The following is a 26627-nucleotide window of genomic DNA, read 5'->3' on the forward strand; positions in this document are numbered from 1 at the left end:
CTAATTCCACTGCTTTGTTTTGATTGGATTTATTCTGCTTGGTTTTGTTGGATTTTATTATCTTTTAAAAATACATGAGCCAAAAAATCTTTGACTGAGCAAGTCTCCTTGCATGGCTACATCCCCAAAGTTCATGGCTCAATACTGTCATCAAAGAAATCACAAGCATAATTTAGCAAGAGTAACAAAATACTTTAAAACAATAGTAACAGAATTCCAAAGGAAACTGAGTAAACTTGAATGGAGAAGACAGGATACTGGTCAACATCGGCATCTAGTATTACATGGAAAGGACTGGAGACTTCCAGCAACATAAAACCGAGAGGTGATAAGACATATCCCGAGTATGTAGTGCTTAACAGCGTAGAACAGAAGGGCTTTACCAAAGCAGGCTCCTTCCTAAGTCACAGCAGCCCACAGATTTTCCTCAGTATCTCTCCCACTTTCTTCTAATCATCTATATTCCCACCCTGTTTCCTGTACTGAAGGCCTGTGAGCCTTCAGAGAGTAATTAGTGTGAAGTGGCTGGTATAACAGGGTTTCCTGGGGACACTGAAGAGAGGTGGGAATCAGTGACATGTTACAACACAGGGCCACCTTGGAGAAAGAAGCATAATTTAGGGCGAGGAGAGAGGGGTCAGGGCAGAACAGTTCCCACAAGTAATTAACAGAAACATTTCTGCCTAATTCTTCCACAGAAATAGATGCTTCCAGATACAGTTCAGAACAAAGTAAGTACTTATCTCTATGAGAAAAAGAAATAAAGCAAGAATGTATGAATTTTTTATAGGGCAGAAGCAAAAAGTATGTACTGTTGTGTTTCCAGCATCAGGTAGAAAATGTATCATTCCAAAAACTGAACTCCTCAATTACTAAGAAAAATACACCAGAGGTTCCTTAGAGCCTTGCAAACCAGATAATGTTGGGCACAGTAAATTAGCGTGGGAAGGCCTATGTGATTCTGAGGCTTCTTTTGGAGAGCAGCAACAGAGACACCAGGCCTTGGAAACAGCAGGCTGTTTGGGCATTTCAGCAGTTGGTACCTAAGTCCAGTAGCAAAGAAGATCTCGACGAAGGGACAGTATAGAAGAATCTAATGTGACCAGTGGTGACAAGCACGAATGCAAATAGGGTGATTGTGACTGAGAGGTACAGAGCCAAGTTCAATATATGAGTAGCCGAAGCAGATTTTCCATATTAAGATCTGGAAAGATGCTTAAGTTGCTATAAAGATAGGTCAGGATTAATAAGGGAGAAAACAGGAACCAGGTGCTGGAGTGAAAGCAACTTTGAAGCTCCTTCTGATCAGCATTTAGCCTGGGTAATATTTGAACACTGATGACCACATAACCACTTATCTATCATTACCTACTTCTGATACTTATGCACAATCTGTAGTTCCTGCAAAACAGAAGTTAATTCATATTCTTATTTAACACAGGAGTTCACAGTAACGTTAACTCTCAGAATCTTACAGAAAGCCCCACTGGGTTCATTTTTGTCAGTGTGACAAAATATCTGAGAAACAAAGACCTAGGGAAGAAAAGGCTTACTTTAATTCACAGTTTCAGAAACTGAAGTCCTGGTCAGCTGTTTCCATAGCTCTTAGGTCTGCAGCAAGGCAGAAGCTTCATGGCAGGAGTGCAGCTAGGAAGGCTGCTCACCTTCTGGGAGCCCAGATGCAGAAAGAAAGGGAGAGAACCAAAGAGGAAGGAACCAGGGACCAGATAGGTCCCCAAGGCCCCAGCCTCATGACCCCCTCTTTCCGCTAGGCCTCACCGCCTGTCCCCATCATCTCCCAATAACACCACTGGATTATCATCTCATCGGTGGGTTCATCCCCTATAAAGTCAGAACCCCATAATCCAATCACATCTCTAAGCCCACCTTGACACTGCTGCACTGGGGTTAAGTTCTCTGCATTGTACATGAGTCTGTGGGAGATGGTTCATATTTAAACCCTAATACCCACTAGTAACATGGACAGAAAACCATGGCGCTCTCTTTATTTCCTTCTCTAGGTGCTAGGCTTCTGGACTATGAAGATGGCGCAGGTAAGTAGATAGGAAACTACCAGAAAATTAATAGGAGAATGAGGTATTTATAAAAAAGGAGGCTCACTTCCCTTTTAGAATAAGTTAGGGGGTTTTGTTTTGTTTTGTTGGTACCAGGGATCATGCTTGCCAGGCAGGTGCTTATCCTGCTGAGCTAAATCCCCAGCCCTCCTTTTAGAATAATTTGTTATTAAATCAACTGTTTATCAACCTCCCTATGCATGTGCATATGCAAAGGATCATGCATTTCTCTCAGAAAAGGCAACTAGAAATCTCCTAATTAAGATCATTAAAGGATTTCCAGCTCCTGTTTACTCGCTAAAATCTTGAAAAGGCTGAAGAACCTCCCTGAAACAACTTCTTAGACGTTTTAAGTGAGGATAAAATACAGCATACATGGGCCAGGGATATAGCTCAACAACACAAGCACTTGCCTGGCAAAGTGCAAGGTGGTGAGTTCGATCCCCGGTACAAAAAAAAAAAAATACTATATATAATTTAGAGGTTGTTATAAAGATTAAATGGAATAATATATGTGAAAAGTCACTTAGGGAGATTTTGGAAGCTATATAGTATAATGTAAGAAGACATGCAACTTACATTTACTATTTTAGAAGACCAAATTGCCAGGTATAGTGACACATGCCTTTAATCCCAGCACTCTACAGAGGTTGAGGCAGGAGGATCACCACGCGCTTAAAGTCAGCCTCAGCAACCTATTGTTTCCCTGAAAAACCTACCTAGAAACAGATTCTAGCATGACTTTAAAAGAGACATCCTGTAAATGAGCCCTACCAGGAGTTCAAAGTCAACCTGAACTACATAGCAAAACGTTATCTCAAAAAAAAAAAAAAAAAAAAGATGGCATTGATGCTCAAAAAGGTTGATGTTTCTAGGCATGGTAGTATGCGCCTGTAATCCCAGGACTGAGGCCAGTTTGAGGCCAGCCTGGACTATAAAGAGAGTTCAAAGCCAGCCTGAACTGCATAGTGGGACCCTTTCTTAAAAAGACAAAAAAAAAAATGGTCACCCAAAGTTTAGCTAAGGAAAGAGAACACAGATCTGGGACTCTGAGCCAGTACTTGCATTCTTATCACATATCACCCACTTTGCTTTATGGTAACAAACAGCCCACTTTGTATGGAACTTCAGTACCTACTATTACTAATAGCTATGAACTGCCCTTCCCATGCATACATAGGTTCTGACATGAACATGGAATAACGATAAAGCTTAATTCAAGTAAAACTTCAGAAATTTGAATTATGAGGACCCTCCAAGGCTTTATCTGATTTTTTTTGCACCGTCGTATATACCACTAATTTCAATATCCTGTGTGTATCTTTAACTCTCACACTTCAACATAGATTACTGTCTTTCAAAATCTGCTCTCCAGGGCTGCCTATGGATACACCCCTGCTTACTTACTCACCTATTTCCAAAACTCCCTAAGGACCACAGACTGGCCTCTCATGCTGATGCTGGCTGACCTCACTAAAGTTGCCTACAGTAGGTCCACCAACCAAACTGGAACTACAGGGTTGATGAGGTTGTAAACTGTGGGAACAACTACACACACACACACACACACACACACACACACACACACACACAGAGTACAAGCAAAAGTGCCACAGTTCCCCCAAAATGAAGGAAAGAATAAAGGGTCCAACATCCACACTTACATGGAAGGTACATTCTCCCCGTCTTACCTCTACAATTCACTTGTAAGGAATGACACAAATGAGGAGCAAAGAGTGAGGACACCCTTTCTTTTCTGAAACAGAACCCCTAAAAATGGAAATACCTGAACAAGTAGCAAATCTTAGTAGCACTAAGTATACTAATGATAAACTTCTTTCTTTGTGAGTTATTTATAAAAATCAATGTTTTGTTTCTTTCTCACAAGATTCATCATATAAGAGATCTAAAAGAACAAGAGGTAAATAGATTTTCACTTAATAAGGCAGCAATGTAGACATAATTTTCAAGGTCAAACCTCATTATTTTTTCATTTTTTAGGGCTCCGGCACTCATATTCAACAGAAAGTGGTAAATAAATCAGACACTGGATTGTTAAGAAATTAATACATAAGTCTACTTAAGAGAAATTAAGACTTATTTTTATTTGATTCTCTAAGCATTTCATATGATGATCAAGGTAAATATAAAGATTATCGCAAAATTAAAGCATAAAAATGAATACTTCCTGTAGTAACATGATGTACTAAAAGTCTAGTGTTAAGACAGCTTTCTATCACTGTGACAAAATATCTGAGAAATACTATTTTTAAACGAAGAAATGTTTATCTTTGCACCTGTTTTCAGGGGTGTCAGTTCATGGCTGCTAGGTCTGCTTGCTTTTAGCCCTGTGGAGAGGCAGTACAGCACAGTGAAAGCTCATGGCGATGGAAACATAGTCACTTGTGGCAGCCAGAAAGAGAGAGCGCTCACTTGTATCACAATGTCCCCTTCCTGAAACCTATTAAGCTATAAATTAATAAACAAATGAATTCATGCATGAGGTGAAAGCCCTCATAGTCTGATCACCCCACCAAAGATCTGCTCTGATCACTGCTCACTGGGAACCAAGACTTCAACATACTGGGAATATTTAAGATTCAAATTAACAACTAACAAGACAAAAGCTTGAAGTAGTGTAAAGGATATTTTGATAAATGCTTAGTGGGTTTCCTTTTTACCAAGTCCCGTCCATTTCCTCCCCTAATCAGTTAACACAAGTACTCAAAGAGTGGCATCAGCAAGTGAAACGGAAGCATCCCACTGTTCTCCCTCCCAAAAGCATAGATTTACACAACCATCAGAAGATGAAGGAACATCTGTAGGAATCCAGGAGTTCATTGCAGAAAATTCAGCACGTAACTGAATTATAAAATCTTAGAATATATGTCTTCAAAAGGCTAATACTAACCATTAACTGTGCCTTTCCTATGATATTGAGGAGTAAATCCCTCAATTTGAAAATTCACCACATTATGCTGTTATCTGGGTAATAAAATTCCAAGGGCAACAAATGTGGCCATCCTCTAGCTTATTATTTACATCTTCTGCTTCTCAGGAACCAAACCTCCCCAATGCTATACACTTGGCCAGTGCAAGAAGCTACCTCAGTGTGAGGAGATTAAGGGTTCACGGGCAAGAAAATAAAACTACACACGATAAGAAGAGAATCAACATGTATCCAGCACCTATTCTGTGCTAGTCACTCCTGTGGGTAATTTTCATTTTATTTTGTACATATGAACAACCCTATGAGTCCCACAGAGAGGAACAGCCCACAGATCCCTGCCTGGTTTGTCTGACACCTCCCTCCCCTCCAATGGGGAACAAAAGGGAAAGGCGCTTCATCTTCCAGGCTTATGCAGCCCCATATCGAGGACACTGTTGAGGACTTCAGTGTTGAACCTATATAATCATAACACAGTGCTTTTGTACATACATATGTGTAAGGTATGTCGCTTTCAAGTCCAAAAGCCAAATCCTGATCCCCCCTGCACACTAGTACTGGCATTTGTATTCTCTCAGGTGCTCAGCCTATCCATCCTGGAGTCATCTTTAATTCTTTCCTCTCACTCTCTTCATCCAGTCCACCAATAAATCCCACTACTAATATTTCCAAATCAGATCATTTCTTACACCGTAACAATCTCAACCTGAACACCAGCATCTCTTCTTGCCTGGACTACTCCAACTGTTTCCAAAGCCGGTTTCCTTGTTTCTCTTCTCCCTCTTAGAGTCTTCTCTCCTCACCACAGTCAGGAAGGTTCCTCGTCAACTCTTTTTAAATAACTAATTTACTATGCACTGTCATTCCTAACTTATAAAACAGACACACATGCTTGCAAAATCTTAAAGATTTGCCCAAGCTTACAGGGCGTGCAAGTAGCTAAATTTGGATTATGAACTTGGAATTGCCTAATACTAAATTTCATTTTTATAAAACATAGTAATATCTCAGTTACTATTTCTGGGTTATGAATATTTGCATTCTTAGGGCAAAATTTGAATTAGTAAACACCTGCTGCTGTCTGAATAAGGCAAAATTTTAAATTTACAAAGCTAATGGCTGTTTACTTCTCTAACTCCCCAGGCACTTCTGGGGAGATCAGTGAGTTCGCATGCTCTTTTAGTCTCCCCTGTACCATTTCTAGACAAAGAAATACAAATTTGCTGGTCAAACTGGGGCCACAGAAGTATTCACACAGAAAAATATTCACTAAGGTCATAAGATTAGCTTAGGCACATGAAATGTAACAATGCTTAAATTTTAAAATATCAACATTAAAATTATTATAATTCAAAATTTTTTAAATTTAACTGAGTTTATTCTTAATTTTATAGCAAATGTAAATACATCACTTTAAAGTACTAGTAGCAAATTTCATAACCATTGTTGATAACCTTGTACTCTGTTTTACATCATGTGCTATGTCTATCCTTGGTTTTGACTGACAGCTTTGTTTTGCCATATTTGACTTTATTCTCTCCCCCCCAATAAAGTAATAAGAACTAAGGAATAATAAAATCCAAAATGTGTAAATTTTGTTGTAAAAAAGAGAGAGGAAAAAAAAAAGAGCTCTAACGGATATAACAGCAAGTATGTTTAGGGGTGTTAAATAGCTGACTATATTACTGTTTTTGGATCATTGAACACAGCTGTTTGCAGTCTCTCTGTTTGAATGTCCACTTTGTATTCTTTGATACTGTGACTTGAGCAACTATTTCTAAGATGATAATATGTAATCTATTAACAGGTGATTTCTTACTGTTTTTTTTTTTTGTAGTTCTGTATTACGTGTACCCTTACACCACTTTGTTTTGTTTTGTGTTTTTCTCTTTTTCCTCTTAAATAAAATTAAAAACAAAAAAGAAATACATAAAAGGTTTCCAGCATCTTAATATTTTCTTTTTTTAAATAAAACTATGAGAAAAAAGTAACAGTATGAAACAAGGAGGTTTTTGTGTGTTTTGGGTTTAATTCCCGCCACAATGGCAGCAAAGTATAGAACAACACTCATTTTTCAGAAGTGGAGCTAAAGAGGAAAATGTTGCCTATCTCACCTGTTTCTAGGTAAATCTTTAACTACATTTTAATAAAATATCAAATGATACTGCCAGACAACATAATTTAGAACAACCACAGTGTCAAAATTACTATTTACTTTCATGTTTTCGTGAAAACAACTGTGATAGCATGACTCATTTTTGTGTAATTTGTTTTGTGGATCTCCAGATCTTTCAGAAATTCTGTTCCTAGAACATCACTGAGAAACACACTTTAGATCACAGGATATATACTTAATTACAAAAGTAATTTAAATTACAAAAGTATTATCGGGTGTAGTGGTGCACACCTATAAAACTCAGCACTCAGGAGGCTGAGGCAAGAGGACTGTTGAGAGTTTGAGACCAGCCTGTGCTACAAAGCGAGCTCAAGGAACTGCATAGTGAGACCCTGTCTCAAAAAGACTAAAAAAGAAAATTACGAAAATATTTCCTAAAATTTGCTATCTTTCCAATGAACTTGAATTCTCCATCAGCTGAGTAAATTATTTTATCTTCTTTTTCTTATTTTCTATTTTATGATTAATACATTCCTATGTTTTAATGTTTCTGTACATTATTTATTACACATAGTTTCCCCATTTAATCTTTACCAGCTTTTTTATTTCACTTAACTCATAAATTAACCCTTGGGGAGATTTTGCCTGCATTTTCTTGCCTGTTTGATATCTGAGGGTATTCACTGGTTAATCATCTGTAATAATACCAAAACTAAAATTGAAAACTTATTTTTCTTTGTTCCTTTCTTGCGTGTGTCTGTGTACATTTTCAGAACACTGCAAAGAGTACAGTAAATATTCTCATTTTTCAATAAATATTTGATTGCCATTAGTAACACTTTTCTAGACTATAATTGTTTTGAGGAAAGAGAAATCCTATCAGAATATATGAACACTTGAGTCTTCCAATGCATATTTAAAATAGTCTGTCAATAACAAGTTAAAAGAATTAATGAGAGAAATTAAATTAAAAGAAATAATGAGAGAAAAAAAGGGAATAAGAGGTGAGAATGAGGAAGGAAGGGGTGAGAACAGAGAAACAGAAAAAGATGTAAGGACAGAACTTTATAGGAAGAGCATTTGTCTGCTAAAAATTAAACCTTTTTAAAGACTTAAAGGATGAGAAATATGCCAGGCATGGTGGCGCACATCTGTAATCCCAGCTTTGGAAGGCTGAGGCAGGACTGCCATGAATTTGAGGCCAGCCTGACCTGCATAATGAGTTCAAGACCAGCCTAGAATACACAGAAAGACTGTGAAAAGGAAAGAAGGGAAGGGAACTAAACAGAAGGGAAGGGAAAGAGAAGAGAGGCAAAGAGAGGAGGGGAGGAGAAAGGAGGTGAGGGAAGGGGAAGAAAGGGGAGGAAAGGAAAAGAGGATAAGATACACCTGGTGGGAATGGTCTCTAGGTAGTCATCACCTGGTCAGTAAAGTCTCTCTGAGTTCCTGAGAAACAGTGACAAGCAATGATGCTGATATGCAAAGGTTAGGGACCCAAATTCCAGTGATGCAACTCATGTTTTTCTGTGTATGTGTTTCAGCACCATCAGTCAGCTCCATAGGTAAGTCTTTTATGGCTTATTTTCAATTTTAGTGTTATTTAGTTTGGAAGCCTTGTTTCTGTATTTATTTTTAAAGAAGTTTTAAAAATAAGTATAAAAATTAAAACATGTATATCCACACCCTTGATGTAGCAAACTGATACTGTTTGGTCGTATTTCTTCAGCTACAGATAATGTTGAAAACCCTTTTGTCCCAAATTTCTAGATTCACTATATTCCCCTCCTCCTAAGCACTTTTAAATGTATTATAAATCTTTAAAGTGTTTTTGCATACTTATATAATCTCCATCACTAAATAAAATATATTTGATTATCATAATTTTACTGAACTAGCATCATTCTGGATGTATCATTATGACTTAAGTTTTCCTCAAAAAATGTAACTTTACTATACACAGATATCCAAATAGAACCAATAAAAACAAATCTGTTGGAAGACAAATTAGGTAAAAAGCTTGAAGACATAGGGGTAGGTAGAGAATTCATGAGCAGGAATTCAAATGGCACAGGAAATTCTTCTCAGAATCAATAACTGGGATCACGTCTCATTAAAAAGTTTCTGCATGTCAAAAGAAATATCCAGCATAGTGAAAAGAAAACTCACAAACTGGGAAAAAATCTTAGTGAACTGTCCCTCAGACAAAGGACTTCTTCTAAAACATATAAAGAATTTAAAATATCAGACCCCCGAAATTCAAAGACCCAATCCAAAAATGGGCATCTGAGATGAATACACAGTTCTCAGATAAGAAATACAAATGGCAAATAAATACATGAAAAAATGTTCATCATCATTACTCATTAGAGAAACGCAAATTAAAACCACACTGAGATTCCATCTCATGCCAGAGAAAAATGGCCAGGATCAAGAAAACTACCAACAGCAAATGCTGGAGAGGGCTGTGGGGGAAAAGGAACTCTCCTGCACTTTGGTGAGCGTGTAGACTGGTATAACCACTGTGGAGGTCAGTCTGGGGATTCCTCAAAAAGCTGGAGTGGGAAGTCCCATTGAACCCAGCTATTCCACTTCTATACATATTCCCAGAAGAACTGAAAACATCATACCACAGTGATATATGTGCACTCATGTTTATAGCAGCACAATTTGTAACAGCCAGATCTTGGAAACAATCTAAGTGTCCATCAACTGAGGAATGGATTAAAAAGTTGTGATATTTTTATACAATGGAGTACTACTCATCTATAAAGAATGATCACATTGAGATATTTATAAATAAATGGACGCAACTTGAGACTATACTTATAAGTGAAATCAAACTCACATGTATGAATACTGTATAGTCTCCCTAGTTTAAGAAATGGTAAGAGTACATAAGAGTACGGTAATCATGATTCCTCATGACATTGTTTTGAGGCCTTATAATGTTTTCATTTATTAATTGGAATGGTTTTATCCTGGGTTGTTTGATTTTATTATCTATGATGGTATGAACAACTATTTTGAAGAAAACAAGGCATTATAATATCCAGTGCTGAGTTAATATCATCTTGCTCTGAAGTCCCACCATGCTTTTGTTCTTCTGTTTCCATTGGTTCTATCATGTTGTATCTTACTGGATTTTAATATGTGTGATAGTATAAACAAATTTTCTATGGAAAGTGAGACAATAGAGTAGCCATTGTTCGTTTTCATTTATTCAGTTCTGAATGCCCTGTAATACTTTCATTCTCTTGAACAGTTTTATACTATTTTTTATTTTTAATACTATTGTATATGAAATTATGCTCAACTATTTCAAAGAAAGAGACATTATGGTGGCTACTGTTAATTTGCAGGTTGCCTTGTAGTGAAATACTATGTTGCATACATTATTCTGATCTGCTTTGTTATGTCCCCTTTTGTCTTAATCTCTTTAAAATTAAAAAAAAAATTTAAAGTTTCAGATTTTGACCATTTAGTTGGCTGTTGGTTTATCATAGAGACAGCTCTTACTTGATTGACATAAAGGCCATCTATTCCAATTTTCTAAAGTGTTTCTTAACATTAATGGGCATTGGAATTTGTCAAATGCTTTTTTGGCATCTATGAAGTAATCATGTGATATGTGTCTTTGACTTTGTTCATTTGGTATTTTACATTTATTGATTTGCTTATGTTGAACCACTCTTTCATTCCTGGGATAAATTTCACATGGTTATAGTGTACAGTCTTCGGGGCTGGGGATTTAGCTCAGCGGCATAAGCGCCTGCCTTGCAAGCAGGCAGTCGTGAGTTCAATCCCTGGTACCGATAAAAACGAAAAAGACAAAAAAAAATTATATATATATATATATATATATATATATATATATATATATAGTACAGTCTTCTTGATGATTTACTGCATTCTGTTTGCCAATATTTTATTGAAGTTATTTACATCTATATTCATTTGAGAGATCAGCCTGTAGTTCTCCTTTTTGGTTGTATCCTTCTCTGGTTTTGGACAGGGTAATACTTGCTTCCAGGAATGACTTGGAAGTATTACTTCCCTTTCAATTTCATCAAAGAGTTTGAAGAGTAATGGCATCAGACCTTCCCTAAATTTCTTGTAGAATTCATCAGTGAATCTATGAGTACCTAGGCTTTTCTTTGTTGCTAAGTTTTAAATTACATTTTCATCTTAATGACTGGTACTGGGTTATTTAGAAATTGTGTAGCTTCTTGATTCAACTTTGGCAATCCTTATGTGTCTAGAAATCTATCCACTTTCTTTGTGTTTTCCATCTTATTAAAGGTTCTCTAAGTATGTACTGATAATCTGGATTTCCACAGGATCTGCTGTGATTTCACCCTTCCCATTCCTAACTGCATGAATCTGAGGCTTTCTTTCCTTCTTGATAAGGGTATTTCAATTGAGTAAGGGTATTTCAATTTTATTAAATCAAAGAACCAATGCTTCAAGTCGGTGCTGCTTTGTATTATTTTCTTAGTCTCAACTGCATTCACTTTTACTCTGATCTTTATAATTTTCTCCCTCATACAAATTTTGGACTTGATTTGCTCTTTTCTAAAAACTTGAGGCTCAACATTAGGTAGAGTTTATCCTGTTTTCCTGATATGAGAACTCACTGCTATAAATTTCCCTCATAGGACTGCTTCCACTGCAGCCCATAAGTTCCAGTATCAGCATTACCGTTTAATTGTAGATACAGTTTAATTTTTTCTGTGACTAATGGTTATTCAGTAGTGCTATCTAACTTCCATGTTTTTCTGGGGTTTGTGGTTCCTTTTGCCACTGACTTCCAATTTCATTGTACTATAGTCAGATAATATGCATGGGGTAATTTCAAATCTTTTGCATTTACTTAAGCATGTTCTATGGTCCAGCATATGGTCTATTTTGGAAAAGGTCTTATTCACAATTGAGAAGAATGTGTATGCTGAAATTGTGGCATGGAACCGTCTATAGACACATAGTAGGTCCATTTGTTCACAGGTTTGATATAGTCCGGATATCTTTGTTTTCTAGCTGATTTGTTCGAGACAGTGGAGAATTAAGGTCCCCTATTACAATTATGTAGGTCATTATTTGATTTTTCATGTCCATTAATACATGTTTTGAGTACTTGGATGCACTTGTATTTGGTGAATATATATATATGATTTTCTCTTCTTGCAATTTTCATTCACAAGTATTTAGTTACCTTCATTATTTCTTTTGATCAATCTTGGTTTAACGTTCATATTGTCTTCAAATACAAGAGCTATCCCTTGTTTTGTGGTATTTCTGTTGCATAGAGTACTGTTTTCCATTCTTTGACTTTCAGTCTATGAATTGGTTGAAATACTCCAAGCTCTCTTTAAGGATTTTTATTGAGAAGTCTTCCTGATTCTAATGCGCTTTCTTTTATCAATGATTTCTTTCTTCTAACAGCTTTTAATATTTAATATTGTGTTCATGTGCTGAATTTCTTGGATTCCAACTGTCATATGTTTTCATGTAGATTAATTTTGGTTATGGCTCACTGAAGCTCTGTATGCCTCACTTGTCTGTGGAATTATTTTTCCATGTTTGGGAAGTTTTCTGCCATTACTTCTGTGAACAGGTTTTTTTTTTATGGCATTACACTTTCAGGCTTTCTCAGTGACTCCAATCAATCCTATGCTATTCTCTTCTTTGTACTGTCATACAGCTGCTGAATTGATTTTTCATGGCCCCTAACTTTTCTTAAGATATCTTCCTCTTTGTGGTCACTCACTGCAACCCTCTCTTCTAGATCTGATACTCTCTCCTCACCTTCACTCAAATGGTTGCATACACACTCGGTGAAACGTCTATCTCCGGGATAGCTGTTTGGATTTGTTTCGCAGATTCCGTTTCTTTCCCATGTTAGGCACTCATGGTTTTCCATCACTTTCCTAAGCTGCTTTGCCTTTTTATCTGTCTACTCTAGGTTCACTGAGTGAGTCCTTCATTTTCATCATTTTTTTCTCTATGGACTCATTCATCTATCTTTTGTTTTTGTTTCTTTGTTTCTTTTTACTTTTGCTGCTATCATTTCAGAAAATTTAGGTGGGTGACATCCGATTTCCTTTACCTTACTGTCCCTTGGACTTGGCCTGAGTGAGTTGAAAGTCTAGGGTTGAATTCCACTTCTATGTCTTGTCATTTTCTATTTTTTTTTAATTTTATTTTGTTTTCTGTGTTGGTGCTTATAAAATTCTTATAGTATATAAGAATATAGCTTTATCACTAGTATCAAGACCTTCCTAGGAAATATCTGCTCTTCAGGGATGTCTTCTAGATATAGGGAGTTCTTGGTTTTTGTATCTGTCCCAAGATCCTACCTTCCCAATTTATTAAGGATGAGATGTTGTTCTATATTTGGCTCAGCACCCAGTGCTTTGGTACTGGACTATGGTGGTTATTACCCTAATAACAGTAGTGTCATACGAGGGAAAATAACTGATTACAACAGATATGACATCCTGGTTAAAGTATTACAATTAACAATCAATCATCAAGTACAACCTAGCAACTAACAAGCTATGGTAACTATTAATTTGGCACCTTTAACCATAAGGGCAAGATCTACAATTATATAACAAAATCCAACTTAATTCAGCAACTTGTATACAAAGTTTCCCCTTAGTATATTGATTTTACCCTGCGGTGGAGAAATTTAAGGGAAATAGGGAACAAAACAGAAATAGAGAAATATAGTAGAATCAAGGTTGAAATACAAACAATCACACAAGCTTTGGGAAACTAGAGAAGAGGGAAATGGAGAATGAAAAAGAAAGCAAAAGATTACTGACATAGACCAGAAAAAAAAAAATTAAGCATTTTTGCTAGGGATTTAGCTCAGCGGCATAAGCCCCTGCCTGGCAAGCATGAAGTCATTGAGTTCGATCCCCAGTACCAAAAAAATAAAAAACTGAAGTGGACCAGAAAGACTAGAAATGATGTTTACTAACATGAGAATATTATAAAATCAAGAGAGTTGGGTGAGAAAAGATGATGAATAAAATAGAATAAAAATAAAGAAGCAACTCCCAAAAAAGCGCACAGAAAAAAGAAAATGAAACAAAGAAAAAAATAGAAATAAGGCATAGTAGCACTCACCTGAAATGTTAGCACTTGGGAAGTTGAGGCAGGAGGATTATTGTGAGTTTGATCTCCCCTCCCATGGGGTGCCACTCTAAGATACATAATGAGTTCAAGGCCAACAAGAATTAAACAGTGAGACCCTGCCTCAAAAAATAACAATAACAACCTACCTTTGGTGTGCACAGTTCTGTGGTAGTGTCCAATTCAGAGCCCAAAATTTCTGGGTAACCCCACTAAGTCCAAAGTAAGATTAGTGCTAATGAGGGGCTGACCTTGGCATCTTCATGTGGATGCCTGGGGCCAGAGACCTCAGCCAGTAACTTAAGTCTCTTGGTGGCCCGGCCACTCTTTATTTACCTTTACCCTGTTTGTCTGCATTTCTCCTCCAGTTGCTGGGATACTTACAGATAGAGACAGCCCAAGGCGGCTCTGTACAGTTGGCTCCTCCTGGTCTTTGTACAGCCTCCTCTATCCCATTTCCACCAGCACGCCTCTATGCTCCTGTGCCACTTGTGGTGGAGTGGGTGGGGTGGATGCTGCACACTGATTCTCTGCTCCTGTTGCTGTCACTCCAGGTTGCCTGGTCCCAGTTTGATCTCCCCTCCCGCAGGGTGCATGCACACTTCCCTCTCATTTCGGTGCTGAGTGCAAGGTTGCCTTGTCACTGTACAGGGCTACTTAAAGCCTACATCCCTCTCGAGCCACTGTTCCACTCACTGCCTTGACTGCCACCACTGCTGCAGTCCCTGACCTTGCTGTCCTGAGAGGTTCCAGCTCTGGCACAAAAAAAAAAAAAAAAAAAAAAATCGGGGGCTGGGGATTTAGCTCAGCAGCCTAAGCGCCTGCCTTGCAAGCAGGCAGTCCTGAGTTTGATCCCGGTACCAATAAAAAAGAAAAAGACAAAAAAAAAAAAAAATCAACAGGAACCAGGTGGCTTACTAGGGAGGGAGCAGTTCACTTGCTTCTGTGTGTGCTGGAGGAATTTGCTGCCAGACTGCTGCATCCCCTGTTTGGAGAAAGGCAAAAAAGGCAGAGGGCCTTCTACCCAGAATCCATCTGTGTAGTCAAGTTAGCTGCACTATTTCAGTCTAATATTTTACTTTACAGTATGGTGGTCCCGCACTGCCTGTGGGCAAGGCAATCCCCCAGCAGCCCTGCGGCCTAGATCACCATTTTATCAAGGCCCACGTCTATGTTTTGTTTGATCAGCAAGCCTCTTATTTCAGACTGATTTTGGCATCAGGATGGATGACCCTCACATCCTTCCAATTACCTGTGTTTTTAGTTGATTTTCTCTGAGTAGCTCCAACATGGCTCCTCCTCTGTTCGCCCATGCTCAATCTCGTATTTCGTTATTTAAGTATTTACTGAATTTATAAATGCTGAAGCTGCATTCCACAACATTTTTCTATTTATTATTTTTCTTAAGTACATAATTGCTTTAGTTTTATATTTCATCTCTTGCTATATTTATTTCAAGTTTTGTTGCATTATGATACAAATATGTTGTTGATGTGATACAGAATCTTTTAATGAGTTGAGACTTTTGGAGGCTAGTAAGTGAACCTGAAAAGAACATATTTATTTTACTGGTTGGATTCACAATGTTAGCTTCAGATATTTGACTAGCTACTCCTGGACATTATTAAGTGTATTTAATCTTGCAATTCAAAATATCCTTTTGAAATAAAAGTTTCAAGGAATTTATGAAATCATCAATACATGAAAAATACTTCAATTTTTAAAATGCCATGAGTTTAAAAACTCATGAATTAACATAAATCTAGAAATTGATTATGCTACTTCAGTATTGTGCCAAATATTAACCTAAGAATAAGGCTGTTTTATAACATGTAACTTTCAAAACTATCCTTAGAAAATGATTAAGTTTGATATTTTACTACTTTTATAATTGAAATTGCTGTCTTCATCTCAGTACATCAGATACATGTATCAGCTCATTTGTTAATTATATCATTCAGACATTCTTTATTATTCTTGTGCATATTACTTTCAGAGAAATATAGCCCTTTTAATACCACATTTCAAGACTGCCCATATTTTATGTGCAATGCTTACAGAATCTAAGTTCTGAGACATGCAAAACTCATTCTTCTTTATTTTGTTTTATTTTAGGACCATCTCATTCAAGTCTCGGTAAGTTTCTATGTCATACAATTACTCCATTATCCCACAGATTTCATGGATCAACTTTACATTAGCTTTGGTTTCACTGTTTTTCCTCCATAGACAGGCTCTGTCCTTCCATTCAATCTTCATTAAGCCACTGTTTAAAACTCCACTTCCAAAGATGGTCTGCTGTAAATGAATCACTTTTCTAGCATTCCTTAACATAGCAAGGATTAATGGTGCCACTTAACATTCTATTTTCTTTTTGTGAGCCTTAGATTACACAGGAAGACTACTTCCAGTTTCTTAACCATACAGGGGACAGGAGCGCTCCATTTATGCTGATGGTCAGGTGTTAAAAACAAGCCTCCAGTAAGACTTTCAAGTGGGTGGTAAAACTTCTCATTTACCAGCAAAATTAAGGGTTGGTATATCGGTCTTGGAAACCTGTCTTCCTGGTTTTCAAGATTATGTCTCCATGTTAGTACTTCAAAAATACTGTGTCCGGTTTTTCCGACTCATTAGAGAGACTAAGATAGCTATCTTGATAGCAAGACTTCTTTTCCTGAACTGTTTATCTTTTCATAAATGTTAAATGACTTGTGGGAAGTGGAAACTCCTTATTAAAACAGTCATATAGTAACAGCTTGATGTGACAAGGAACTTTTCAAAGGAGAAAAACAAGAAACAGAGAGGAAGATGAGCAAAGGTGATGGAATAAAAGAATGAGAGTAGAAAAAATTAAACAAGATATATGTAGAGAAAATTGTTCAAGGACTGAGAATTTAGCAGTCCTCTAAAACATTTTTACTCTCTTACCCAAAGAAATTAAGACATGTGGCATAGATCTTACAATCCTGCTCTACCACAAGAATATAAATTGAAAAATATACAAAAGTCCTAAGTTTATACCTGAATGCACACCATTAATAGTTATCCAGGAGCACAGCATGTGGCCTTGCAGCTGGTAACAGAGCACAGGATGTGATTCACGTCTTCCGTCTTCTCACACCCTGCCGCAGTGCAATACCTCTGGACTCTAAGTTCTCCTGGAGTCTTGTTGAACTCACTCTTGTTTTTATTTTCTTTTAGTAATGTCTCGATCAAGTGTTGGTAAGTTCTTTTATGTTTTTTCTTTGAGCATGGTATCGGAAGTTACTGAAAACCGAGTGATTAATAAAAGTATAAAGGATTAAAATGGTTTTTGCTGGTAATGATAGTTTTGACAAAGTAATAATTTTTTAAATTAGGAAAAGAAAGAAGGTAGGTTGTGAAGAGAGTAGGAAGTCGGGAACAAAGGTAAGGTAAATAAAGAAAGTTATGTTTATTGAGTCCATACATTTAGGTATTAGAAATGAGAAAATGAAACTTGAGGAAATTAGTAAGGATAATAATAAGTTGAGGAACTTAGCCAAGGATATATGTATATATAAAAGAGCTAAACTGAAATTCTTTTTGGGGGGGTCTTTTTGACACAGGGTCTCACTTCGCAGTTCAGGCTGGCCTTGGGCTCACTTTGTAGCCCACATTGGTCTTGAATTTGCAAGGATCCTCCTGTCTCAGCCTCCTGAGTGTTAGGATTACAGGAGTGCACCACCACCTGGTTTGTAAAACTGAAATTCAAAGCCTTATTTTTGTTTTCACCCCAAACTCACTGTTATCTAACTGCCCACAGGACATTGTTAAATGTATTTAATCTTCCAACTCAAAATATCCTTTTGAAATAAAAAGTTTCAAGGAATTTATGAAATCAACAATATGTGAAAAATACTTCAATTTTTAAAATGCCATTTGAAACTCATGCATTAACATAAATCTGGAAACTGATTATGCTAGTTCGATATTATAGCACAACCTTACCTTAAGAATAAAACAATTTTATAACATAGCTTTTAAAAACTCTCCTTAGAAAATGATCAAGTTTGATATTTTACTTTTATAGTTAAAATAGTTTTTTATTTAATTTCATTTTGTCTTCATCTCAGTAAGTCAGAGAAAATATAATTTCCTATAAAATAAATTAAAATACTTTCAGGTTGAAATGTGCTATATAATAAACTTAGGTCTTCAATTTGTTCTGCCAATTTTTCAGGGGACAGGCTTGCCATAAAAGTTCTCCAAAAAGAAAATTGCTCGTGAATCACAACTGTAATGGCTCAAACAATATAACTTGGTTTCAGATTTATCTGAAAATTAGAACAATTTCCCATTTATTCAGTAGGAATTAGCAACATTGTAAATTTACTGAATTGTATACTTCAAAGTGAACAAAACAGCTAATTTTATGAATATATATATATACATATTTACCACAAATAAACTGAAAACCAGAGAGATTTTAAAAAATAAGAAATTCTTTTTTTTTAATTGAAAGAAAAGGAAACAAAAAAATACATGGAGATAAAAAAAAGGGTAGAAATAATACAAACTTACAGAAAAACAAACGGTAAGAAATTGCTGGTTGATAAGTTACACATTGTCATCTTAGAAATAGCTGTTCAGGTTATAGAATTAAAGTATTTAGAATGACATTCAAAAAGTGACCCTACAAACCGTTCTGCTCTATGATCAAACAAAAGCTCAGTAATATGGTTATCAGTCCTACACATTTGTTTTACATCTCAAAGAGGGTAAGGTTAAACATATCAAAACAGAACAAAACATTTAAAAAAACAATTTAAAGAAATACAGATTTCAAAGCAAGTCTACTGGAGACCTTCATTGTCTATCTAACTGTCTCTAGTTTCTTACAAATAGTTGTCCCCATCTTCACCCACTTTATATACTTATTGCATATTATAGAACTAATCAAATCATTGGAGGCTTTTTAGGTCCTCAAGTTCCAAATTAGGGAAGACAATAGTAACTACCATCGCATCTCTCATTCTCTTTGTGATAGCTGTCCCCATCTCTACATATGCTGAAATTGAACTCAAGAAACCAGTCCAATATCATTCTAATCAGCGAACAATAGTATTGATAGAATTTATATCATAATGCTACAAAATTAGCCTCGGGTTTCTTAGCGTCTCTTCTTCAGAGTATCTGTTCATTACATCTTGCATTATATAATCTGTTCCCGTAAATAATTTTTTAAAAAAAACCCATGTGTGAATTTCTACATATATATCTATCCTCTCTCTATTATAGGGAAAACCAAGTCATAGCAAGACAGCAAAACAATTTCCTAGAAAAACATGCAATGGATAAGACATATAAGACCACAATATAGATGATCTTCCGTAGTTACTGTTTTCTCTTGTTATTTTCAATAGATTTGTCCACAACACTGGCTTATTATAGTTAAAAATAGTATCACCTATTTTTATAAAAACTTAACTTTGACAGCATTGTATGATTTGAGAGCTGTTACTAATTAATAACAGTATGGATATCCTTTATATCTTGTCATCCTCAGAGTAGTTGCCTCTACTTTTAGGGTTGATACTAACAAGCATACCAATTTCAAATCAAATCAGCCAAGGCCAACCCACAGTCTTATGATTCAGATTCAATTAAGATCAATCATAGTAAGACAATGTAAGTAATACAGGATTTCATTTTAAGATAATAGGGAAGTAAGGATAGTTACCATGGTATAACCTGCTATTTTTGGGTCAAGATGTCTGTGCCCTCAAATCTGACGTGAGTGGACAGACCAGAACAAATTAAATTCAAACTAAATATGGCAATAAGACTACTGTGTCTTTTAAATCCTTATACACCATTAGCAATGACCTCTGCCTTTTTTTATAGAGTTTCAGAGCTGTCTATACTAAAGACTATAGCTTACCGTCTCTGCCTCATGTCTGCTGCTCCACTTTTCTGCTATAATTTGTCCACCTTATTCCCTCATTCCACTGTCTGCCTCGTTCACTGAGGCCTATCTGCCACTGTTGCTGGAATCCTGGTATCTCTTCCTCTCTTTCTCTGTAATGTCCTTCAGCATTCTCTGTAGGGTTGGATTGGTGGCCACGAACTCCCACAGTTCCTCCTTGTCTTGAAAATATCTTATTTTTCCATTAATTTTGAGAGAGAGAGTTTTGACGAGTATATGAGCTTCGGTTGTATATTATTTTCTTTCAGGACTTGGAATATTTCTCCCCACTCCCTTCTTGACTTAAGAGTTTGTGTTGATAAGTCTGCTGTTATTTTGATAGTTTTCCCATTGTAGGTAATCTGCATCTTTTCTCTGGCTGCTTTTAATATTCTGTTCTTTTGGTGGAATTCTGGAATCTTGATTATTATATGTCTAGGCGTAGATCCGTTTTGGTTGTAGGTAGCTGGTGTTCTGTATGCCTCTTTTATCTGGATATCATTTCTTTTTGCTATACATGGGAAATTTTGCTTTAATATATCTGTGAATATTCTTTGTATTTAATTTTTGGTTGCTCCTGCTTCCTCACTCACATTCTTTATTCTTAAGTTATGTATCTTTTTGTCTTCTTCTAGTTTTTGAATTGCTTCTTTCTGGTTCCTTGTTATTTTTAAGAGGCTTTTTCTTTCACGATCATATGCTATAAATCTCTCTTCAAGTTTCAGAAGGCTGTCTTTAGTTTCTGTCAAGGCATTTTGCCAGTGTTCAATGGACTTTTTAGTTTCCTGGTATTCTCTTTGGATCTGTTTCATGTATTCTAAGTTATGTTTAAATTCCTCTTCAGAAGTTTCTCTTTCTTTTCTGATTTCCTCAGTTCTTCCATCTGTGTTCTTCATCTGTGCGGGGCTTGTCATTTCTTTAATTAATCTCTTTATATCTTGCCTCACTTGGATCAGGAGTACAGCTTTAAATTTATCTATGAGATCATGAAGGTACTTTTTAATTTTGGCAGATGCTGTGTTGAGCAATGGAGGTTACTGTGCTTGTTCTCTTCAATGTTTACTTCTCCTGGGCTTATTTTCTCATGTTGGGCAACTGGAGATTTTTTTTTTATTTTTATCTCTTGTCATGTTTCTGGTTATCTTTCTGACTGTCCTGGAGTTCTCTGGCCCTCTCCGAATTGCTTAGGGCCTTTCAGAAGCGTGCTGACTTGAGTTTTTGCTGTCCTCCCCAATTTGCTGTTATCTGGGCTAGGCTGGGATGCAGGGGCGGTACAGGGTAGTCTCCAGCTCTGTGCTAGTCAATCCGTAAATTAGGCTGTACTTTCTGGATGTCACTGAGTTGTGACTATTTTGTATCTGCTTATTGGGCCCCAAGCAGAGGCTTGGTTTAGCCCCAGTAGCTCCTGCCAGTTCTCTTTGTACCAGAAGCAGCTGACTAATGTCACTATGGCACAGGGTTCTGCCCAAATCCCAGCTGTTCTCTTCCAGACCTCTCTGTGACAGGAGCACCAGAACAGCAGATCTGCCCAAATCCAAGATGTCTCCCACTAGTTCTCTGTATGACGCTGAAGCCAGCACGTACTCAGGCTCTGCCCAATTTCAAGATGTCTTCCACCAACCCTCCCTACTGGGGGACTCAGTGATGCCACTGAGTTGTAGGTTCTGCCCAACTCTAAGATGTCTGCCACCAGACTCTGTGTTATTGATGTCCCCGTGGTAGCGGGCACTGCCCAGTTCCAAGGTGTTCTCTGGCCAACCCCAGCAGTCGCGGGGTCCCCAGTACTCACCAGGGTCCAGCGCAGGTCCTCCTCCCGGGTCCACCGCACACCACGCCGCCCACCTTTCCCACGTTCCCAGCACAGCACGGAATGGTAAGAAATCTGCACAGCGTGCACTCCCGGCACAGCGCGGAATGGTCAGAAATCTGCTCAGCGTTTGGCTTTGGAGCTCCAGAGCCTTTCACTATCTCCTCTGGTGCAGCGGGGCAGTCCTAGCTGCTTCTTGGGGTCCCAGGTCTCAGTTTCCAGCAGTCACCAAAAGCCAACACAGCTTTTCCTGTTGTGTCCATGGGTCAGTTTGTTGATTTAAAGGTGCAGGATTTGCAGCCTCCCGTTATCAGCCTTCACAGTCTCAGCACGACATTAAATCCTCCAGCTGCACTGTCTTAGTTAATAAGAATCGTTATCCATTTGTCTGGCCCTCTCCATGTTGTCATATTCTAGCTTCTAATATGATTTCTCCAGAGAGACTCTCCACCCGATCCCCTAGCAAGCCGCCATTTTCTCCATCTCCAAAATAAAAAATTCTTGTGTCACTTGCACTGTTTTGTTTTGATTGGTTTTATTTTGCTTGGTTTTATTCTCTTTAAAATAAATTTTAAAAAGTAAAATAAAATTTTAAAAAGTGAGTAAAACCAGAAATTCTGTGGCTTTGTTTAAAAATAATGAAGACAGGGAAAAGAAAGCAAACTGCACTGGTAGTCAAATGACAAGTATTAATTCCTTGTCCATCTCTGACTGATTTTATACTCTCCAACTCATGATTTTGGGGTTTTTCATCTGAAATATTTATAAACTGACCTGATTATAATATTCTTGTTTACCAGGAAAAGAGGTGTGTTTTTTAACCGAATAGAAAGAGAAGGTAGGAAAAAAAATAAGAAAAAGTTGGAAGGAAGGAAAACAAAACAATATTTTCAAATTAAATCATTTGTTCTCTTTTCTGGCACATAGGGAGGCCTCCCATATCCCAGGCATTGTTTTGTATGCTGTGTCAACAAGATAGACATGGTCCCTGTTTCACAGCATAAATTTTAGTGAGGTAAGACAGAAACTAAATCCGTAGAAAAATAAATAGAATAGTTTCAGACTGCAGCGATTTCAGTGGGGAAAATAAATTAGGACCATGTGACAGAAGGAGATGTGCAAGTGTGGATAAGTAGATAGATAAGACCAGTTAGGAAAATGTACTTGAGGAGCTATTTAGACCGATCTATGTGTGGTGAAGAGCTGGCCGCTATTGGGAATCTCAGGACAGAGTATCTCAGGCAGGAGGAACAGACTGCCTGAGCAGAAGGACCTAGGAAGACATTACTGCTAACTTCTAACCTACATGTGCATGTTTTCTCCATGAATTGAGAGTGCTGTAAGAGGCCTACTCAGAAACAGTGAGCAGATGTGGTAGCACATGCTGAGAATCCCACCAATCAGGAGGCTGCATCAGGAAGATCCTGAGTTTGAGACCAGACTGAGCTGTACAGTGAGTTCGGTGTTGGCCTGGACTACAGAGTAAAACCCTTCTCAAAAATCAAAACAAAGCCAAACCACTTTAAAAATAAGTTTGCTTGTTAGTTAAAATATTTTAAATGCATGGAGCACTGTTGCCTAGCAGTCAATCATGAAGGCTCCCTAGAGTTATTTCTCAGTCCTTTACTTGGTAGTCGTTTGAGTACAGGCAAGTAAACTCAGTCTCTCATTGGTGTTTTGTTTTGTTTTCATTTGACTTTGGCTTTGGATTTAGCTTTGGTTTTGATTTTTTGGTTCCAGGGACTGAACTCACGACCTCACGCTTACCAGTCAAGCACCTGAGCCGCTGAGCTAAATCCTTGGCCCTCACAATTAGTTTTAAATCAGTTACATAACTAATTTCAATAATCATTTGAATATTACTCAAGTAAATGGGAGAACAGAGACATGATCAGTACTGAAAGAAGGCAGAAAGGCTGAGGTGCTAAAGTTTAAATAAATCTCGAACTGATCTCAATTGACTGCTAAAGCAAAATAAACACATGTTCTAAATGAAAGTAAGATTGAGAGAATATTAAGGATCTGGAAAATGAGGAAATTGAAGATTAGACTGTACATTCATTTTCCTGAGCAACATGCTGTGGTAGTTTCTCATACTGAATATTATATTTGTGATTGCATAATGTAGCTGTATTTCCTAGTAGTAAAACAGCTTTTTGCCCACAACTAGAATTAAATTCATTACACTGTGTAATTTTTTTCTATAAAAGTCACAATCTCCAAGTGCTTTACAACCCAAAGAACTTATTAACTCCAAGTTTAAATTAAATGCAACCAAGCCAACTGCTCCCCACCTGGCTGCTCCACCCCAGGCCGCTCAGTAGGTCCTACCCTGGTCACAGGAACTCCCCAGGCAGCCCCTGCTGACTCAGTTTATCTGTAGATGTGCTCTGTTTGGCCAGCACGGGGCTGTTTTAAAGTTTTAATTTTGAGTGCTACTAGATAGGATGTTGCTGTTCAAGTGGCCACCATCCCCTCCGTCCATATAATCGGCAGATTCCCAATCCTGTGACTGACTGGGCCCAAAAGATAACTAGAAGGTAACTAGTTTGTGATAGCCACAAAGATAATCAGGATTTCTGTCTAGTATATAAAATCTGGTGCTCTTTAAAAAGACTAATGCTAATGTTCATTAAGCAGAAAATTCAGACAGACAGTATCCTTGACCCCAATCCACACTGCTTAGGATTTTGGTAGGATACCTAAGACTCAGGTTTATCTGTTTCTCTACCCTGAAGACCAATAAATGGACACCTTTCACTTCCTTTGTACTCACTGAATAGCCCTCCCCACAGCATTTCTGATACAACTTTTCAGCATTTGCATTTGCTATTACTCTTGATTTTTCACTGCAGCCTCACAATATAAAAGCAGACATAATTTTCATGCTAAAGATGAGAAAATTAATGTTCAAAAGCTTTAATGAATTGCCCAGTGTCAGAGATAGAGAATAGGTGGGACTTGGGTGTTTAACTGTTTGTACCTCACAATTCCATGCATTCTGTAGTCTAAATTCTAAGATTATATTTCTCAATCTTTATTATAGATGATGTACCGTATTTAAAAGCAGCTCAACCTCTCTGTAAGTTTCCCATATTTACAACTTAATTATTCATTTGATCTTCTATACAGTGCCTTTAATTGGGAGGCTAGAAAGGTGATGAAAAGAAGATAGAAATGAAGAAGAGGAGAAATTTTTGCTATGTTACCATTTTCTCCCTTTCCTTTTTCCTTGAGGCTAGTTTCAAGATCCCCTAAGTAAATTTTTACACAGAAAAGGAGAAACTATTGAAAATGAAATTAACTCATTAAAACACACGGGACAAATTCGGAGACTAGATGGAGTGATTCATCAAAACCAAATTTATGAAGGAAAGAAAAAGAAAAAAGTGATAAAAGAAGGAAAAATTGAAGCAAAGCTTTATAAATAAGGGGAAGAGGGACTGAAGTGAGGGGTGGAGAATCAGAAAAAAACAAACAAGATATATTATATACAGGTACAAATTTCCTATGATGAATGAGATCATTATGTATATCTAAGTTGTACTAAAAACTCAATTTTTAATAAGCTTAATTTAAAAAACTATATAAATATTTGACAATATATGAAAATTCAGAATAAGAAAATTAAGTGCAATATTAATATAACCTTAGCAGTTACCAAAAGAACAAAAAGAAAATTCAATTACCTTTTTGTTGACCTTCTGTGTAAATTTAAAATGTGATAAATATTTGATATGGAACACTGAAATGAATATCAGAGTCATGTTCTCTCCAGACTTAATTTTTGTTTTTACATTTTAGCTAGCACTCCAGGATCTATCAGTAAGTTTCTTTTTCTGCACTTTAATTTGCATGTGTTTTGGTTTACTACAGTTTTAGAGTATGTAAGATACTCATATTCATACATGTCTTATCTCCTCCTGCACATGTTGTCAGTCCTGTCCCCTTCTTCACCTCTGCTTTTGTCTTAATAAACTGGGGTTCCTCTATGAGAAAATACTATCACATAATATTTCCACTGTCTTGAGGCTCCATAGCAAAGGGAAAGTACTAAGGACAAAAATGGTTAAGAGAAAGGTAGGAAAATTCCCCTGCTTAAAACCCCAGCAACACTCAGACGAAGCAGATGGATGATGGCCATTCCACCCAAGGCCTACCAAGAGTCTCCGAGGCTTTCTGTGCATCCCAAACTGTCATTCAGCCCATCCCAACTTGGGATCCTTGCAGCTCCACCCATCATGTCCCAGCCAGCAGCAATTAGGGTCCCCCAAGATATAAAGTATTTACAAACTTCATTTCTTCCTCCATTGAAGTGAACACTTTGCTCCTGGTGTCTACATCCTTAAACACTTTCCAGAAAGAATTCCAGGGCAAACTATACTTTCTACATAAAGAACTCTTCTAATTAACTGTTGTTTTTCCAATACTTTAGGTGGAGCTATTGGACCTATAAGTGAGTTCCTTTTATTCTTTTCTAATGTTATACTCCTTGGCCTCCTGTAGGATCTGGCATTTCCCTGGATTTGTTTCTGTCTCTGTAATTGCAGGATTTCCCACTCATATTTTTGGTTGCACTCAAATCCGAAAATACCTGATACTAACATAATGCAAAATGC

At 37.1% G+C, this 26627-nt stretch overlaps 1 protein-coding gene across 1 annotated transcript in view; it reads left to right on the plus strand.

The window, feature by feature from the left end:
- Positions 1-26627, plus strand: part of LOC134473783 (uncharacterized) — a 49725-nt gene that overhangs the window by 4432 nt on the left and 18666 nt on the right. The window contains exons 4-13 of the mRNA XM_063239301.1: positions 699-731; positions 2022-2054; positions 3964-3996; positions 4077-4106; positions 8680-8700; positions 16391-16411; positions 17477-17497; positions 25055-25090; positions 25813-25833; positions 26444-26464. Coding sequence (XP_063095371.1) covers positions 699-731; positions 2022-2054; positions 3964-3996; positions 4077-4106; positions 8680-8700; positions 16391-16411; positions 17477-17497; positions 25055-25090; positions 25813-25833; positions 26444-26464 — 270 coding nt within the window. The remainder of the gene's footprint in view (positions 1-698; positions 732-2021; positions 2055-3963; positions 3997-4076; positions 4107-8679; positions 8701-16390; positions 16412-17476; positions 17498-25054; positions 25091-25812; positions 25834-26443; positions 26465-26627) is intronic.

This window comes from Cavia porcellus, unplaced genomic scaffold (genome assembly GCF_034190915.1).
Source record: "Cavia porcellus strain 051 isolate PalLab524CR breed Dunkin Hartley unplaced genomic scaffold, mCavPor4.1 scaffold_28, whole genome shotgun sequence".
NCBI lineage: Eukaryota > Metazoa > Chordata > Mammalia > Rodentia > Caviidae > Cavia > Cavia porcellus.